Source organism: Saccostrea cucullata, unplaced genomic scaffold (genome assembly GCF_032062105.1).
Source record: "Saccostrea cucullata isolate Sc308-1 unplaced genomic scaffold, CSIRO_AGI_Scuc_v1 ctg20, whole genome shotgun sequence".
NCBI classification, from domain to species: domain Eukaryota; kingdom Metazoa; phylum Mollusca; class Bivalvia; order Ostreida; family Ostreidae; genus Saccostrea; species Saccostrea cuccullata.
In genome coordinates, this window is record NW_026936980.1 from 654,005 (window position 1) to 674,138 (window position 20,134).

At 35.0% G+C, this 20,134-nt stretch overlaps 2 protein-coding genes across 2 annotated transcripts; both read left to right on the plus strand.

Annotated features, from left to right (window-relative positions):
* Positions 1–396: 396 nt before the first annotated feature.
* On the plus strand, positions 397–5,929 carry LOC134246959 (ras-related protein Rab-13-like). Its single transcript, XM_062729304.1, has 7 exons — positions 397–1,127; positions 2,207–2,267; positions 2,369–2,429; positions 3,333–3,410; positions 3,593–3,733; positions 5,040–5,192; positions 5,395–5,929. The coding sequence occupies exons 1-7, from the start codon at positions 944–946 to the stop codon at positions 5,458–5,460; spliced, it is 744 nt and encodes a 247-aa protein (XP_062585288.1). The 5' UTR covers positions 397–943; the 3' UTR covers positions 5,461–5,929.
* An 11,291-nt stretch (positions 5,930–17,220) lies between these two features.
* On the plus strand, positions 17,221–18,368 carry LOC134246960 (uncharacterized). Its single transcript, XM_062729305.1, has one exon. The coding sequence runs from the start codon at positions 17,221–17,223 to the stop codon at positions 18,280–18,282; it is 1,062 nt and encodes a 353-aa protein (XP_062585289.1). The 3' UTR covers positions 18,283–18,368.
* The last annotated feature ends 1,766 nt before the right edge of the window (positions 18,369–20,134 follow it).

Here is a 20,134-nt window from a genome sequence, read left to right on the forward strand (position 1 = left end):
AAATATATTTGACCTTGGAGTTTGACCCACTTTTTGCAAAATTTAACTTTGGTAATAACTTTTAAAAAGTTGATGCTAGGACTTTCTTACTCCACATGGGACAAGGCTTTCTTCGGATATCAACAACTTTGACCTTGACCTTAGAGTGTGACCTCCTTTTGAAAAACTTTAACCTTGACCATAACCTTTGAACAGTTGGTGCTAGGACCTTAATATTTCACATGTGCATTTCTTATAGCAAGATCTTTCCCCAGGTATCTTTGACCTTGACCTTAGAGTTTGACCCACATTAAAAAATAACTTTGGCATATCTTTTGAATGGTTGGTGCTTTGGATTTCATATTTCAGAGGTATATCATTGATACACGTCCTTTTTTTAATAACAACACTTTTGATCTCTTTACCTTGGAGTTTGACTTGTATTTTAGAAACTTTAACCTTCGCCAAAGCTGCCAAACGGGAACATCAGTGTTACAAACACGTATTGTTTCCTGTGATAATGTTCTATTACAGTTTACATTTTATTTTGAACTGAGTTTTTCACCCGTCACATTAAAAGAAAAGTTTAATGCACAAATATGTAGTCTAAATAAGAAAAATCACAAAAATGTACATGAAGTAAACATTCACAATATATTGAATTTATTGAATAAACGCAAGCCTTTATCAGCTAGATCCCTGTACATGTTTCATGTGAATCTGGAAAACTTATCATGTACCGACATCACTGTTGGTGTTATCAGGACCGTCCTGTGCATACCGAGAGCCGCGTGATTACTACTGCGTTATAATATGGACGGTCAATAGAAGCTTCCGTGTTACTAAAACAGAAGATGATTCAAATGGATTTTAACAACATTGAAAACATTTGATTTATTTATCGGCATCAATAATTCAATGGTATATATAATGTTTTTGATGGACACGTAACTTGGTCATTTCAATGTTTAAAGCCACGGCTGGATGTGTGTATATGGGTGTCTCGGCGTCAAACTCTGGAGACCGTGATAAACAATTGGTACCAAAAGTCAAAATTGCTCTAGTAGGTACTTATGCTGTTGGAAAAACATCCATAATAACGAGATACATCCGGGAAACGTTTTCTTCTGAGTACATATACACGAGAGGTAAGATAACACAGATGATAAAGGACTAAGTGGAAAACCTTGTTGCAGTCCTTCACTCTATGAACTTTTTCAGATTATTCAATGACAAACAAAAGGCACTCTCCTGACTCACAATGGCTGCTCTAATGGCTACTGTATTTAATGAGCACTTTTTTCTCTATACATTACTAAATAAGATGCTTTATCTTGAATTTTAATTATATAGTGGTTCTTGAATTTTTTTTAAAAAGATGCCATTATATCGCAGTTCTTGAATTTTTTTTTTAAAAGATGCCATTATTATGGAATCTGGATAGGGCCATGCAGTTCACTATAGCAAAATCGAAGTTTGGGTTGATAATGCGATGACGATGAAGCAATGGTGCGATAACGATGAAGTTATGTTGCGGTATTGCGATAACGATGAAGTGATGGCGCGATAATGCGATGGCGATGGTGCGATAGCACGATGAAGCGATGGTGCGATAACACGATGTTGCGATAGTGATGGCACGATGGTAGGATGACGATGAAGCAATATTCACTTTTACTCTATCGTTCTATCGCACCATCGTCATCGCTTGATCGCATCATTGTCATCGCGCTATCGCACCATAGCTCCATCGTCATCGCATCATCGTTATCGCATCATCGCATTATCGTGCCATCGACCTATTAGTCGATACTCGATGGTGCGATAGTGAACTGCATGGCCCTATCCGGATTCCATACATTATATTTCACTTATTCTTAATTATCTCACCTCCAAAGATTTCGATCGTGGTTCTTCATTTGAATACTAGTAAATTGAATAGAAAAAGCTTTCAAATGAAAACTTTTAAAAAAATTTCAGAAGGTGGATATAATACAATTATTGTTGGTTTGTTTTGATGTCAACTCGATGCTTTAGCCATCTTCGAAGTACAGTTCTTCCATTGTTTTATTTGCTGGGATGTTAAGGTTCATAACTGTGAGGTGGGGCTGCCGCTTTCATTGAACACACGTTCATTAAGATTGTTTGCGCATTAATGAGAGTGAGAGTCATGTGCAAATAAAAAAAACTTTAAAAACTACAATATATTATACTTTCTGGATTTCAGGGGGAAATATACACAAGAAATTCATAACAGTTTATGGACAGAAACTCCAGATAGAGCTAATGTAAGGTCTTTGTTATGTCGAAGTCATTCAACATCTATATGTTTTCAATCATGCAGAAAAGTTTCTATATCGTAACTTGATTTATATTTTCATTTATACAGAGATACTGGTGGACAGGATTATCAAAAAGAAATAGCACCGACTTTGTATAAAGTAGCACAAGTATGTATTTATTTCTAATCAAATGAAATCATTGCTGCATATTCTGAAACATTTTATGAATATTTATTATCTGTATCTAATGGTGTCACATTCCTACAAAAAAATCCAACAAAACAACCCTAAAATCATCAAATTCTGAAATTTGCATTTATGATTTATATCTAGATTAAGATTTAGATTATGATACACGCTTTAATTTATATTTATGCTATAGTACATGTACATATTTAATAAAATACTCAATATATAGAGAACAGTATTCGAGCTTAAAAGTCAATATTCAAACAAAACAAATCAGGAGCAAAGCAAACCTGGGCCTCTAAAACATCAGAGGTGGGATCAGGTGCCAGGAAGGAGTGAGCATCCCCTGCCGACCGGTCATACCCGCTATGTACTCCCTGTCATTATCGGAAAATAAGGGGAAATCTGTAGACAACTAAGTGTGTAAATAATAGCCTTACATTTTGTTTCATCAACTTGTTTGTCAATACTCTAATTGACCTGGTTAAAGAAGTTGTTCATACCTTGAGCATACTCTTGTCGCATGCGTATCGAATTAAATGAGATATATAAAGCTCTATGTGTAGATGATAAGTAAGATATAAGTAAGGAAAGTTGATGATTAACATCAGGTACCATGGAGGAGTGAGCATCCCCTTTCGTCAAGTCACATCCGCCGTGTGCTCGATCTTAAATACTTTTTTTATATAAAAAGTTATCTTTATTGTCAACTTGTTTATAAAATAAATTTATACGTAAACCATATTTAATACTTACCATACGTTTCGACGAAATTTAGATGTTCGCTAAATGTTCTATATTTCGAACTATAAGTTGTTATTCCACCATGGTTTTCCGTTTTGTATTATGTTCTTGCCGACTACACGATATTTTATTCTACAGGGAGTCTTAATTGTACACGACATATCGAAACCCAGCAGTTTTGAGGATGTGGAGGAATGGTTAACAAGTATTCGCCAGGTAAACGTTATCAGTAGTCATTTCGCCATCATCACTTTGCACTCTGTGTGTTATTTTAAAAAGCCAATGGACGCTTACAGTTATTTTATTCTTTCTTTACACACAGTAGACGAAATGCATATTCTGTCATTCAATATATTTTAAATACCATCCTTTAAAAAAAACTTAATATTCTTCCATAGAAAACTCTTGGAGACCCGGTGATAATGTTAATTGGTAATAAAAACGACTTAGATCCGCTTGGGAAAACTGATGATCCTCCCGCAACAAACAAGAATCTCACCACCGGACTTGCTCGAGTTTCTTATGAACAATGTGAAGAGGTATTTTATACATTCTGATGACGTAATGTTTTCAGTACTCAAATCATTGCATCCTTTAGACAGTTTGCCATTGCATTCTTTAGAAAGTTTGTTATTGCATTCTTAAAACAATCTGCCATTGCATTCTTTAGACAGTTTATCATTGCATTATTTAGACAGTTTGTTATTGCATTCTCTACACAGTTTTGTATATTGCAATCTTTAGACAGTTTGTCATTGCATTCGATCGTTAGACAGTTTGTCATTGCATGCATTAGACATTTTGTTACTGCATGCTTTAAACAGTTTGACATTGCATTCTTTAAGCAGTTTGCCATTGCATTCTTTAGACAGTTATTACATTCTTTCGACAGTGTGTTATTGCATTCTTTAGAGAGTTCTTGTTATTGCATACTTTAGACAGTATGTTATTGCATTCTTTAGACAGTTTTTTTTATTGCATTCTATTGCATTCTTTAGACAGTCTGTTATTGCATTCTTTAGACAGTTTGTTATTGCATTCTTTAGACAGTTTGGGGTATTGCATTCTTTAGAACGTTTTTGTTATTGCATTCTTAAGAAATTTTCTCTTGTATTCTCTAGACATTTTTATTGCATTCTTTAAACAGTCTGTTATTGCATTCTTTAAACAGTTTGTTATTGCATTCTTCAGACAGTTTGTTGTTGCATTGCTTAGACAGTTTATCATTGCATTCTTTAGAGAGTTTGTTATTGCATTCTTTGGGGGGTTGTTATTGCATTCTTCAGACAGTCTTTTATTGCATTCTTTAGACAGTTTATCAATTCATTCTTTAGACAGTTTATCATTGCATTCTTTAGATAGTTTATCATTGCATTCTTTAGACAGTTTATCATTGCATTCTTTAGACAGTTTGCATTCTTTACACAGTTTGTTCTTGCTCGCTTTAGACAGTTTGTTATTACATTCATGAACAGTTTTCATTTCTTCCTTTAACAGTTTGTTAATGCATTCCTCTGACAACATTACATTGCTTTTCCCTAACTGTTTGACATTAGATATGTAAGATAATTTTATTTGCAATCCTCTAATGGATTGCCAATCCATTCCTTTTATATTCTGTTAAATTGTACACATAGTGACAGATAGTCAACGTATTCCTTCGACAGTCTTTAATTGTATTGCTCTAAAAAAAAATTTTTCTTTGCATTTCTCAGAGTTTGTTCTTTCCATTAATGGCATTGTTTACCACTCCAGTTTGTCATTGCACACCTCGAAATGAAGAGAGAAATTCTTAACTTTTCAAAAAAATATTTTATATGTAGTACATTTTGTATTCTCTGTCAGAAGGTACACCAGGAGGGGTTACTTCCCTTTTACAGTGAGGTCAGTGCCAAGACCGGTATGAACATAGACCCCGTGTTTGAGCTCCTGGTTAAAGAAATTCTCCATAAACAAAATCGCCTTCTGGGCACTATCTGGGAGCCAGACCTCGGAAAGGTACATCTAATAGTCAGCAGAAAATTGTACGCTAGTTATAATCGGTTCAATGATATCAGAATGAAGTTAAAAGTAATATGATACTTTTGATTTACTACTTATCGCAAAACATTAAATCTAATTATAACTCCATATATTTTACTACATATATTGTATGTTGATAAATATTGATTAAAATTACCATAATCATATTTTTTTAAAGGTTGACGATGGAAGATCTGCTGCAGAAAAACCTACCTCCAAATCTTTGACCTGCACGATCTTATAGCAGTGATTTACAATGAAATGAACATTGTCGTAAAACTTACAGCAACAATAATATTAATGTGGTGAAAAAGAAACAACTGTAAACTCTTCAACTTGGCATCACTGAAAGGATTTTCATTATTCAACTTGTTGGAATATTCAGATATGGTTACGGTGCATAATTAAACAATTATTTACCAACATTATCCATATCACAAAATGTCCAGAAATTAAGGGACCCAGTGGCGAATTGGGAATTTGTTCTATGGAGATTCACATCGACTCTAAGACATGCCAGACTTTGATTTTTTTTTAGGTTAGGTAGAAGAAGACATATTTCTTAGTGGATTTTATTCCGAAGGATGACTTTCCTCCTCCCCCTTCCCTAAGATCCGCCCATGTGTTCTTTAATGACAATAACTAAAGTATTCCTGGTAATGCATGTGCTGTGTACTAGTAACGTGTTATTCATATACTGAACTTCTGTTTTCATTAAACAGGTCTGGATGATTTCCAAATAAGGAAGTCAAGAGTGATAACCGTGAATTGCTATAAATAACAGAATAAACAAGGTACTAGTCCTTCTGACCAATCAGATAACGGCATTCAGACAAACCCATAAGAAAATAAATAAAACACATGGTTTTAAAGTTTTTTGCCCGAAAGATTTTTTTTAGAACAAACTCTTTGTAAACTTAATGGACATTTAGGAATAATATAATATTTATGAAAATTCTACCGTGAACAAACACAACTTGAAAGCTTAGAATACGTTTTAAGTGGGACTAAAAATCAGTCACAAGGAGGTAGCATTCCCGAAAGTTTAACTTACGTTAAAAATTTGATATAAATAAGTAAATTTTTTCAGATTTCAGAGTTTGATATAAAAATTTTATCGAATAGATAACAGTCTTGATTATTTTTGAGTTTTTATAACAAAATCGAAATCAGTTTCTGGTATGCGAGGTAAGATATTGGGATAAAACACATTCATGTATGATTATTCTCTTTTTCTCCACGTTTTACGCCTTTCCTTATGACCATTTAAAGTTTGCATAGCTTAGTATTCGGCGCTCATGAAACCCGTGATATTTCAATGTAGTCCATACGATAAACACTTATGTGAGGTGGATATATACACATGGAAATTAAGCATCATCGATAAAAATCGGACGGCTTAGCAAAAGAATATTTACCAGCATATAGTATATTCTGGTAAATGTTATAATTATACCCCCCGCAAACGAAGTTTGGGGGTACATGTATATTGGAATCAGCTTGTCCGTACGTCTGTCTGTCCGTCCAGCTGTGCAAACGTGTCCGGTCCATATCTTTCTTACCGAGGAACATTAGAATCTACTTCACACAAAGATTGCTCATGACCTAAGGGTGTGTCGTGACCTTGATCCAAGGACATTTGGGGAAGTTCAAGGTCACTGGAAGAAAAATTTAATAATTCGTTTACGGTCCATATCTTTCTTATGGATAAACTTGGTAAGTTCCTATTTCACACAAAGATTCCTCATGACCTAAAGGTGTGTCATTACCTTGACCCAAGGTCATCTGTGCAAGTTCAAGGTCACTGATTTTTTTTTTATAATTCATGTTTGGTACACGTATACTTTTATTATGGAAAAACTTGAATCTACTACTTCACACACAGATGGTTTATGACCTGAGGGTGTGTTATGACCTTGAGCCAAGGTCATTTAAGTTCAAGGTCACTGAAAGAAACAATTCATGTCCAGTCCATATCTTTCTTATGGATAAACTTGGTAAATTCCTATTTCACACAAAGATTGCTTATGAACTGAGGGTGTGTCATGACTTCCCAAGGTCATTTGTGCAAGTTCAAGGACACAGACAGAAAAAAAGTCATAATTCATGTCTGGTCCATATCTGTCTTATGGATAAACATGGTGAGATCCCATTTTACACAAAGATTGCTTATGACCCAAGGTTGTGTCATGGCTTTGAACCAAGGTCATTTATGCAAGTTTAAGGTCACTGACAGAAAAAGTTCATAACAGTGCCTGGGGTCCGTTTTACAAAAGGACTTACGACTTAAGACCAAATTTAATTCTTCATATAACTTTTTAATTAACTTTATATCGAAAATTATTTAAAATTCTTTAAAAGGAATGTGGAAAAATATTTTTACACAACCAATTTCAAAGAGAATTATAAATTTTGCAAATTTTACAATCATCTGAAGTTTTTGGTCTTAGTCGTAAGTTCTTTTGTAAAACGGGCCCCTGGTCTTTATCTTTTGTCTTTATTTTTTTATTAGGGTGCACCTTCGTTTCATTCATAAGAGATATAATGAGCAATTACATTTGCACTAAAAATGTTTGAGCATTTCTCTCTCCTCTTAGATTCATAAAATATTCATGATTTGGCACCTCTGAAAAACCCAGTGGGGGTATTTTGTCCTTTTGGGACAGTTCTTGTTAAACTTGATAAGAACTTGCTGGTGTGATTTATTCCTTCGTAAACGATTACATTGTATCATGCATTTTTTTCTTTACCGAAATAAAAATATCAAGGTTGTTCACGGTAAATATGTAGGGGATACCTTATTCATCAAAAGTTTTAATCTTACTTCTAAAGATATTTTGTTAAAAAATCTTTTCGAGGAAAAAAAACAAAAGCAGGTGTTATCTTTTTTGTTCTTTTAAAAAATGAGTATGTAAAAATGCTGTTGTCTGATTGGACAGAAAAAAAATTACGTGTACATGATGTATATTTAAAGCAGCTTTCAGTTATCGTTCTTGACTTCGATATTTGGAAATCGTCCAAACCTGTTAAATGAACCCTTTCTCTTTTTCTATGAGGGTGCTTATATAGTTATAAATACCGGTATGAAAAATCGAGACTTGTTTATTAAAGAGATATATATTATATATACATGTACATGTATGTTGTTCCCCGCAAATTTTGTAATAAAACAATTTCTTTAGTATTTTTTCCTTACTTTATACACCAATGCAGTCTATGTCATTATATTATAATGACAAAATCAGGGGCGTAGCAACGGGGGGGGGGGGGCAGGGGGGCCTGCCCCCCCCCCCCCCCCACTTTTTTTCACAACCTTACTTATATTATAGGAAATGTTAATTAGAAAGCCTGGTTGCCCCCCCCCCCCACTTTTAGTGATGTCTTGAAAATGTAGTATTAGAACTGGTACTCAAAGTAGTTGACACTGAGGAAAGGTTTACCCCCCCCCCCCCCCACACACACACACACACACACGAAATAGGATATTCGACTTTGGGCCATTTTTCCTTTTTTTTTTTTTTTTTTTTTGCTCGTCAACTTTTTCAGGTAAGTAAAAAGAAAAATTTCTCTGGCTGCCCCCCCCCCCCCCCCCCACTTTCAAAAACGATGCTACGCGCCTGAAAATCAACTATTCAAACTAGAACTTCCAAAAGGGACAAATACCTACAACTGGGTTTTTCAGAGAAGGTGCCAGTTCACAAATATTTTATGGATCTAAGAGGTGTTCACAATTTTCTTACAAAAATTAACAGTGAAAATATAATTGCTCTTTATATTTTTTAATGAATGAAATCAAAGTGCAACCAAATAAAACACCAATACTAATACATTGTAATTCCCTTGTAACATTTTTATTTCATAGAAAAAATAAATTGCAACTATGTGTCATGACACTCTGCAAACTGATTGTTGAAAAAAATCATATTAAACAAAATCAAATTAATCTTGATAACTTCATATCAAATTCATTTTGAAAATAAAGAGCTGGTCATCCAGTAATGAAGTGCTTTGACAGACAATAAATTACAATTAAGAGAATAAGAGAAGAGAGATATTTAATTCTCATAAGTGCCAAATTCCCAGGAGATAACAAATGTTTGATAAGTCTTTAACTGGATCCATGTCCAGTCATTACTTCCAACAGACAAATGAATATACATTATCTTCTGTGTAATGTAAAAACTGTGTTAAACACTTGATGATGTTTCTTTATATTAGTTTTAATGAGTAGTTTTAAGCTGTAGTTCACATTTTTGTACAGACATTCTAGATTCTATGTCTGAAACCTTACAAATAAACCCAAAATGAACAAGTCAATTAAAATGAAAAAAAACAACTGTAAAATGCAGAAAAATTAAAAAAAAACAAGAGGCCCAAGGGCCTTAAATCGCTCTTCTGATAAATTGTACAATCTATCACTTCTATTTAACCCTCCAACTCAAGTGATAAAGTTTGATGATTCTTGGCCAGTTAGGACTGAAATATTTCAATATAGCTATAAAATACCATAAGTAGGTCACAGTGGCCAACTATTTGATTGACATTTTCTGAGGACTCATGATGCATTAATTGACAAAGATTGATGATTTCATGACAATAAGTACTTGAGATATTTAGAAGTAGGTCACTGTGACCTACCTTTTGGTAGACATTCTCCAAAAACCAAAGGTACATCAACTGACCAAGTTCAATGATCTCTAAGCCAATAAGTACCAGAGATACTTAAATATAGCCATAAAATGTCAAAAGTAGGTCACCATGACCTACTTTTTAGTCGTCATTCTGGAAAACCCAAGATGCTTTAGCTGACAAAGTATGATGATTCCAAGCCAATAAGTGCCTAAGATACTAAAATATAGCCATAAAATGTCAAAAGTAGGTCAACATGACCTACATTTTGGTCAACGTATCCAAAGACCCAAGAAGCATCAACAGACAAAGTTTGATGATTCTAAGCCAATAAGTACCTTAGATATTCCAAAGTAGGTCACCACGACCTACTTTTTGGGCGACATTCTCCGAAAACCCAAGATGCATCAATTGACAAAGTTCGAAGATTCTAAGCCAATAAGTACCAGAGATACTTAAACATAGCCATAAAATGTCAAAAGTAGGTCACCTTGACCTACTTTTTAGTCGTCATTTTTCGAAACCCAAGATTCATCAACTGATAAAGTTTGATGATCTTAGTACCTAAGACACTAAAATATAGTCATAAAATGTCGAAAGTAGGTCACCGTGACCTACATTTTGATTGACGTTTTCCACAGACCCAAGATGCATTAGCTGACAAAGTTTGATGATCATAGGCCTTAAAGTGTCCAAAATATGCCTTAAAATCAATTTGAAAACATATGCCCGCAAAATTACAAAAGTAGGTCAACGTGACCTACTTTTTCAAAAATATGTTTATTACGTATTGATTTTAGTATCTTAGGTACTTACTGGCTTAAGATCATCAAACTTTGTCAGTTGATGCATCTTGGGTTTTTTGAAGAATGACGACCAGAATGCATCAACTTACAAGATTAGATGTTTCTAAACCTCTCAGTGTCTGAAATAATGGGATTAAATGTTTTAAAAAAAAGATCAAGGTGACCTACTTTTAAGGTATCATTGTTCGAAGACCCAAGATGCACCAACTGACAAAGTTTGATGATCATAGGCCTTATAGTGTCCAAAATATGCCTTAAATTAATTTGAAAACAAATGCCCGCAAATTTAAAAGAGTAGGTCATTGCCACCTACTTTTGAGTTAACGTCCTAAGATGCATTAACTTACAAAATTTGATGATCCTAGTCTTAATAATAAGCAAATATAAACGTTTTTATTAAGTGTAAATTTATGTCAACTTTGAAGTGACCTTGAGACCACGCCCTTTGCCCCAGGGTAATTCCCCGTGCAAATTTTCTTCAACATACCCTGATGCTTGTATGTAAGTTTGGTGAAAATCTGCCTGGTGGTTATGGAGAAGAAGATTTTTTAAGAACCAGTACTTTTGGTTTTATTTTCCTGATTATCTCCCCTTGTTTAAGGGTCCCAACCCTAGTTTTATAATAAATGGTAGCCCTTGGGCCAAGGATACCCTGTGACAAATTTGACAAGGGGTTCTTGAGTTATAGCCCATATTCTACAAGAGGCCCAGGGGCCACATCGCTCACCTGAGCAATTGGCTAGGAAAAAGCACATATTAGATCAGAAAGTTTACTGAGGTTAGGGGGAGGCTTGAATTTTACCCCCCCCCCCGGGGGGTTATGATTTGAACAAACTAGAATCTACACTACCTGAAGATGATTCCCTCTAAATATCACTAAGCATACCTTTGAAGTACTTGAAAAGAAGATTTTAAAAGGTTTCCCTATATATTCCTGTGTAAAACTTTTATCAGCCATTTGGCCCCATTCTACCCCCCGGGGTTGATGATTTGAACAAACTTGAATCTACACTACCTGGGGATGATTCTACAGGAGTTTCATCTTTCCTGGCCCAGTGATTCTTGAGAAGAATATTTTTTTTTAAAAATTCCTAAATATTCTTATGTTAAACTTTGATCAGCCATTTTGGCCCCACCCTTGCCCCGAGAGTCATGGTTGAAAAAAATTGTGTCTACACTATATACACTACATGAAGATGATTCCACATGAGTTTCATATTTCCTGGCCTAGTGAGTCTTCATAAGAAGATTTTTAAAGATTTTTCCTATACATTCCTAGGTAAAACTTTTATCAGTCATTATGGCCCCACCCTACCCCCGGGGTTGATGAAATTGAACAAACTTGAATCTACACTACCTGAGGATAATTCCACATGAGTTTCATCTTTCCTGTCTCAATGGTTCTTGAGAAGAAGATTTTTAAAGATTTTTCCTATATATTCCTATGTAACACTTTGATCGGCCATTTTGGCCCAACCCTATCCCGGGGGGTCATGATTTGAACAAATTTAAATCTACACTACCTGAGGATGATTCCACATGAATTTCATTTTTCCTGGCCCAGTGGTTCTTGAGAAGAAGATTTTATTCCTATGTAAAACTTTCATCGGCCATTTTGGCCCAACGCTACCCCCCGGGGGTCATGATTTGAACAAACTTGGATCTACACTACCTGAGGATGATTCCACATGAGTTTCATCTTGGCCCAGTGGTTCTTGAGAAAAAGATTTTTAAAGATTTTTCTTATATATTCCTACGTAAAACTTTGATCGGCCATTTTGGCCCCAACCTACCCCCGGGGGTCATGATTTGAACAAACTTGAATCTGCACTACCTGAGGATGATTCCACATGAGTTTCATCTTTCCTGGCCCAGTGGTTCTTGAAAAGAAGATTTTTCCTATATATTCCTATGAAAAAACTTTGATCGGCCATTTTGGCCCCACCCTATCCCCGGGGGTCATGATTTGAACAAACTTAAATCTACACCACCTGAGGATGATTCCACATGAGTTTCATCTTTCCTGGCCCAGTGGTTTTTGAGAAGATTTTTTTTAAATGCCATTAATTTTCCTCTAATTCATAATTATCTCCCCTTGGAAAAGGGCGTGGCCTTTCATTTGAACAAACTTGAATCCCCTTTACCCAAGGATACTTTGTAGCAAGTTTGGTTGAAATTGGCCCAGTGGTTCTTGAGAAGAAGATGAAAATGTGAAAAGTTTACAACGACAACAACAACAACGACTACGACGACAACAGACAACGGACAAATTTTCATCAGAAAAGCTCACTTGAGCCTTCGGCTCAAGTGAGCTAAAAAAGTTTATGCACACCGCACAAATGGCCATAGCATTAGCTCTTTGAGCCTTTGGCTCGATCAGAAGAGCTAATAAAGATGAAAATACCAGGTGCACACCTTCATAGGTGAATAATACGTGTACAAATTTTCAGACAAATCCTTCCAATAGTTTCTGAGAAATGGTCCGGACAAAAGACAGACAGATGGACGGATGGATCACAGACGGACATGGTGATTCCAATATACCCCCCTTGGTTTGCAGGAGGTATAATTATACATGTATCTGACGTGTTCTTTATTAAATATTTACATTTCCAATAAATTTCCCCTATGATTCTTTACAAAATAGAATACAGTTCATTTTCTCATGAACTGCCCTGAATGAGCATGAATCTCCATTGTTAGGTCATAATACTGCAGTCGACGTCAAAAATATAGTGCAAGCTGTTTTGCTTGAAAAATGAAAATTCAATGGCGTAAATTTATTACAACTCATCACAAAAACCAGAAGTCTCTGTCGAGACTGTAGCTCTACTGATTTGTACTTATAATAAAGGGAGAGAAAAAGCAATAAATGGAATAATGATCCTTGATTAAGTCTCTTTTTGTGGCAAGATTGCAATGAGATTACAACTGTAGGAGTAGCTTTTAATAAAATTTTACAGAATTTTCAATTCAAATTACTATGGCAACATCAATTATCAAAATCGAAAACACAACACTAATAATTATGTATCTAAGTGTAGTCTACTGGCATGCCAAATCTTATTATAATCAACTGTATTCAGGCGCGGATCCAGGAATTGAAGTTAGAGGGGGCGCCAAAAGTAGGCAAGGGGTCTGGGGGCCGCCTTGAGGCCCCCAGTGGGTCCAGGGCAAAGCCCTGGTGGGGGCCCAGGGGGTGAAGCCCCCGTAAGCTCCTGGATTTTAGAGATTTTGTAGGGAAAAAATGAGGTCTACCAAGTATACATATTTACATTTTCTAGACGAAACTGTGATTTACGTTAATTTTGACAATTTTAGGGGGGGGGCGCGCGCCGGGTGCGCCCCCCCCTTAAATCCGCCACTGGTAATTGGAGTAGCATTCAATTTGAAAGTACTGTATATACTTGCCTATAAGTCTGTTGTATTTTTTAAGCTTATGTTAGAAAGAATGATCGACCTCCTAAAATACCAATTTTATATCTCGCCCATAAGTCTGACATAGAGTTTTCGACCACAGCTTAACTCCCAAAAAGCCAACTTAAAGGCGAGAATATACGATAGTTCACAGAAATTTCTATTTTAGGTAAACGACGGCAACACCGTTCATTAAATTCAAAAACCGATATACAAAATTATGTATCTTTGTGTAGTCTACTTGTGTGCCAAGTTATAATGAAATCAGACCAAAACTGCAAAAAACTATGTATCTTAGTGTAGTCTACTTGTGTGCCAAGTTATATTGAAATCAGACCAAAACTGTAGGAGGAGTAGCATTTTGAATGTATTTCAAAGATATTTCTATTTTTAGTAACCACAGCAACACCGTTCAATGAAATCAAAAACCGATACAGAGAATTATGTATCTTAGTGTAGTCTACTTATATGCCAAGTTATATTGAAATCAGACCAAAACTAGGAGGAGTAGCATTTTAAACGAGAGGCCCATGGGCCTTATAGGTCACCTGAGCATTAAGCAACAACTTTCCAGTGATTGAATTTGATTCATGTTTTAAGCCAGATGCTATGGCATTCACAATTTTGAAAGAGGCACCATTGATCATCATAACTATATACTTAGCAGTTGCTTAGTTACTTAAAACCCATTGGCAGGGTAGGGGAACAAAAATGTATTTCAACTAATCAGTAATATTCAGCAATATTAAATCAGACTAGTGCCCCTACCACACATGAACCCCTGACCCTTAGGCCTAGATCCGCACATTGCCTAATTTTTGAAAAGGAATCCTTGCTTTTCAAAAAATATTTGATTAATACCAAGGAGCAGGTTTCAAACAATTCATTCATTTTCAGTATATAAGTACAGCCCCCACCTTCTTTGGTACCCCGGACCCTGGGGCCTTGAAATTCACAATTCTGGAAGATTAGGGCCCTTTCTCATCATAACTATATAGGTAGTTCATCTGCTTAATACCCAGGAGCAGAGAAGAAAATTTTCAAAGATTTTAATGTATTTTCACTATATAATCAATAGAGCCCCACCATAACAATAGAGCCTCTAACCCTAAGGCCAAGACGTTCACTTTGGAAGAGGCATTCTCACTCGTTATAACTATGTACTAAGTTTGTTTATTTAATACCTATAGGAGCAGAGAAGAAGATTTTCAAAGAATTCATGTATTTTCACTATACAATCAATAGAGCCCCGCCCTAAAACCAGAACCCCTGACCCTGGGGCCATAAAATCCACAATTTTGGTAGAGGCACTGTTACAACGCACTTTGAAAAATTACGCACTTTGAAAAAAAATTTCAAAGTGCGTTAAAATTTGGGACCAAGCTAACGCACTTTGAAAAAAATATTTTTTTTTTCAAAGTGCGTTAATATCGACCATATTAACGCACTTTGAAAAAAAAAATGTAAAGATTGATCAATATTCCTTCAAATAATCCGGTATGATAAATAACAGATCCTGGTTTGATAACTTTTTTATGATACATGTAGTCACTGTAGGACCTGAGATATTGACGTTTTAAATATTTAAGGTTTTGGTAAAATAAAAGGGAAAATTAAAGGGTCTTGAAAAAAAGAGTGACGATTTTTTAAGTTCATTAATTCGTTTCTTCTTTTTTTTAATTCTAGTCTTTGATAAGTAGATGTAAAGGTGTATAGAGGGCACTAACAGAGGACAGCTTCAAGCAACTTAGCATTTATCATAATAAAAAGGGGCCAATTTGATTGTTCAAAACTATGAAAATTCTTTCTCTCTATCATACGTTCTACTGTACTTAAATATTTCTAGTTTTCATCTGTTTTAATCAACTCATTTATTATTGAAAGTTTTCAACGTTATACCAGTTAGGTAAATACATAATTATATGAATACTTTGAGTATAGCATAGACATCGAGACTGGGCGAAGGGCCAGGGGAGGGGATGGGGGGCTAAGCCCTCCACTTATTTTGGAAAGATATATACATCGTATAAGCATTGAAAATGCAGCGTAACCTTTTTAGGTTTATTGCTCCCTTCCCCCGTTTGTTACCGACACCTATGTATTGGAAAGATAAAGATTTGGACTTAGGGATCCTATACCCGTCTTCTCCTCTTTTCGAGGGGAGTAAAATCAATTCATTTTTGAGGTTAGGGTTAGGCTTAGTTTTTTGAAAGATAAATAACAAATAAAATCTTTCCATGACTAAAATATGATTTTTTTTTCAAAGTGCGTTAAGTGTCTCCATGGTAAAATATATTGATGTAGACTCTTAACGCACTTTGAAAATTTTTTTCAAAGTGCGTTGATTTTGTCCCAATTTTAACGCACTTTGAAATTTTTTTTAAAAATGCGTAATTTTTTCAAAGTGCGTTGCCACAAGGCACTCTTGCTCATCATAACTATGTACTTAATTAGTTTATTTAATATATGAGAGCTACTTAGTATTACTGTATAAGGCGGGTAATAGGCTTGATCCTAACAACTACCGAGGTATATCAATTACTTCAAATCTAGGAAAACTTTTCAACAGAATAATCCATACTAGGCTACTTGAATTTGTAAACTCTACATCACCGATAAGTGAAAATCAAATTGGTTTCAAGGAAAACTGTAGAACATCAGACCATTTGTTCTCAATAAAAACAATAATTGATCACTACAAAAACAAAAAGGTCTATGCTGCTTTTATTGATCTTAGAAAGGCATTTGACACTGTATGGAGATTAGGTTTATTCTATAAACTTCTAGAATGTAATATTTCCCAAAAAATGTTCAATATTTTATTTTCCATGTATAGTAATACAATGAGTAGAATCAAATTTTCTGATGGATTAAGTGATGTATTCAATTCTGAGTGTGGTGTCAAACAAGGGGATGTCTTAAGCCCCACACTTTTTAATGTTTTTATTGATGGTATTGTCCATGACTTAAAAAATGGAAAATGTGATCCTGTGCAGGTAAACAATATTCATGTAAATTGTCTGTTATATGCTGATGATATTGTAATATTCTCAGAAAGCAAAAGCGGTTTACAAACCAGTCTTGATATTTTGAATTTCAGTAACTATTGCTCAAATTGGAAACTTCAAGTTAATGTAGATAAATCTAAAGTTATGATATTTAACTCAAATGGCAAGCCTCAAGGAAATGAATTTAGTTTTAATGATAATGCAATACAAATTGTACCAAGATACTGTTATTTAGGTATTATGATGAAATGTAATAGGAAGTTTAATTTAGCAACAGCTGTGCTTATTGAAAAGGCTAGAAAAGCATGTTTTAAAATGAAAAGAATTATTGGATTTGATAACCCATGTAAACTTTTAGAAAAACTCTTTGATGCTATTTTACTTCCAGTTCTTCTCTATTGTAGTGAAATATGGGGAGTGGATCTCTCATCCAAAGATATTTCAAATATTGAAAATTTTATTAAAGACATCCTTGGAGTGCACTGCAAAACATCCAATGCTGGTTGTTTAGCAGAACTTAAAAGACTACCACTTTGGTCCAAAATTTCCCTCTCTAGTATCAAATATTGGAATCACCTGAAAAATTCTGATTCTTTGGCCTTTAAACTTTACCAATCCACAAGTAACTGTAATTCTTGGGTTAAGAAATTATTTTCTATTCTAGATAATCTTGGATTCTCAAACATTACAAAATATACAGGTTCCATCCAACACCTTTTACCAAACATTAAACAAAGAATCATTGATCAGTGCACTCAGGAGCAAACGTTAAAAATCTTTGGTTCAGAAAAACTTGATTTCTTCAAGAAAGTATACTCAGGAAAAAGAAGTCCTTATGTTGATTTACTCAAAAAAAGATCTGAGAGATCCTCTCTTAGTAGAATTAGACTAAGCGCACATAAACTTGCAATAGAAAGTGGTAGATATATTTCCACATCAAGAAATGAAAGATATTGTAATGTTTGTAATACTGGTGTGATTGAGGATGAAATGCATTTTCTTTTTCAATGTAATTCTTACTCTAAGCTAAGAAACACATTCTTTAGTAATATTTATAACATAACAAAGAAAAATAATAATTTTAGCAATGAGAAATATATGTTACAATTATATGTAAACAGTAATATACAAAAAGTCTTGAAAGTTACTGTTAAATTTATCAGAGACTGTTTTGAACTTAGAAGTCAATTACTTGACAATTCTTGAAAAATATGTAAACATTATTTAATGATGTTCAGTAGGCCTTTGCCAATTATTGTAATTGTGTTTGTGCCAATAAAGTATTTGTATTTGTATTTAATACCTAGGAGCAGAGGACAAGATTTTCAAAGAATTCATGTATTTTCACTATATAATCAATAGAGCCCCGCCCTAACACCAGAACCCCTGACCCTGGGGCCATAAAATTCACAATTTTGGTAGAGACACTCTTGCTCATCATAAAGTTCTATGTTCTTAGTCTATTTGATACCCAGGAGCAGAGAAGATTTTCAAAGAATTCATGTATTTTCACTATATATACAATCAATAGAGCCCCGCCCTAACACCAGAACCCCTGACCCTGGGGCCACAGAATTCACAATTTTGGTAGAGCACTCTTGCTCATCATAAATATGCACTTAGTTAGTTTATTTAATACCTAGGAGCAGAGAAGAAGATTTCCAAAGAATTCATATATTTTCACTATATAATCAATAGAGCCCCGCCCTAACACCAGAAGTCCTGACTCTGGGGCCATAAAATTCAAAATTTTGGTAGAGGCAGTCTTGCTCATCATAACTATGTACTTAGTCTATTTAATACCCAGGAGCAGAAAAGAAGATTTTCAAAGAATTCATGTATTTTCACTATACAATCAATAGAGCCCCGCCCTAACACCAGAACCCCTGACACTGGGGCCATAAAATTCATAATTTTGGTAGAGGCACTCTTGCTCATCATAACTATGCACTTAGTTTATTTAATTCCTAGAAGCAGAGAAGAAGACTTCCAAAGAATTCATATATTTTCACTATATAATCAATAGAGCCCCGCCCTTACACCAGAAGTCCTGACTCTGGGGCCATAAAATTCAAAATTTTGGTAGAGGCACTCTTGCTCATCATAACTATGTACTTAGTCTATTTAATACCCAGGAGCAGAAAAGAAGATTTTCAAAGAATTCATGTATTTTCACTATACAATCAATAGAGCCCCGCCCTAACACCAGAACCCCTGACCCTGGGGCCATAAAATTCATAATTTTGGTAGAGGCACTCTTGCTCATCATAACTATGCACTTAGTTAGTTTATTTAATTCCTAGAAGCAGAGAAGAAGATTTTCAAAGAATTCATGTATTTTCACTATATAATCAATAGAGCCCCACCCTAACACCAGAATCCCTGACCCTGGGGCCATAAAATTCACAATTTTGGTAGAGGCACTCTTGCTCATCATAACTATGCACTTGGTTAGTCTATTTAATACCTAGGAGCAGAGAAGAAGATTTTCAAAGAAATAATGCATTTTCAATATATACTTATTTAGCCCCGCCCTAGCACTAAAACCCTTGACCCCAGGGTCATAAATTTCAAAATTTTGGTAGAGGACTCAATGGTGATTACAATCATGCAAACAGTTTGACTGCTTGATGTTCAGGAGTAAAGAAGATTTTTAAAAATTGCACTAATTTTAGTGGTTTTGGCCCCACCCCTCAGGCCCCAGGGGGGCAGGGATCATGAAATTCACAATTTTTGTTCCCCTTCACCTATAGATGCTTTGTGCCAAATTTGGTTGAAATTGGTTCTGTGGTTGCAGAGAAGAAGCTGAAAATGTTCAAATGTTAACGCACGACGACGGACGAAAACGTATAGCAATAGGTCACCTGAGTTTACCTAGGTGACCTAAAAATTGTTTACAGACGGACAGACAGACAGACATCTAGACAGATGGTAGCTGCAGATCTGTAGCGTTATGGTTTTATATATATTTGTCTTTGACCAAAACGCTACAGATCCCGTAATGTAAAAAAGGTGCAATTTACGGTGCAATATTTTTTTGCGCACTTTTGGGGAGAAT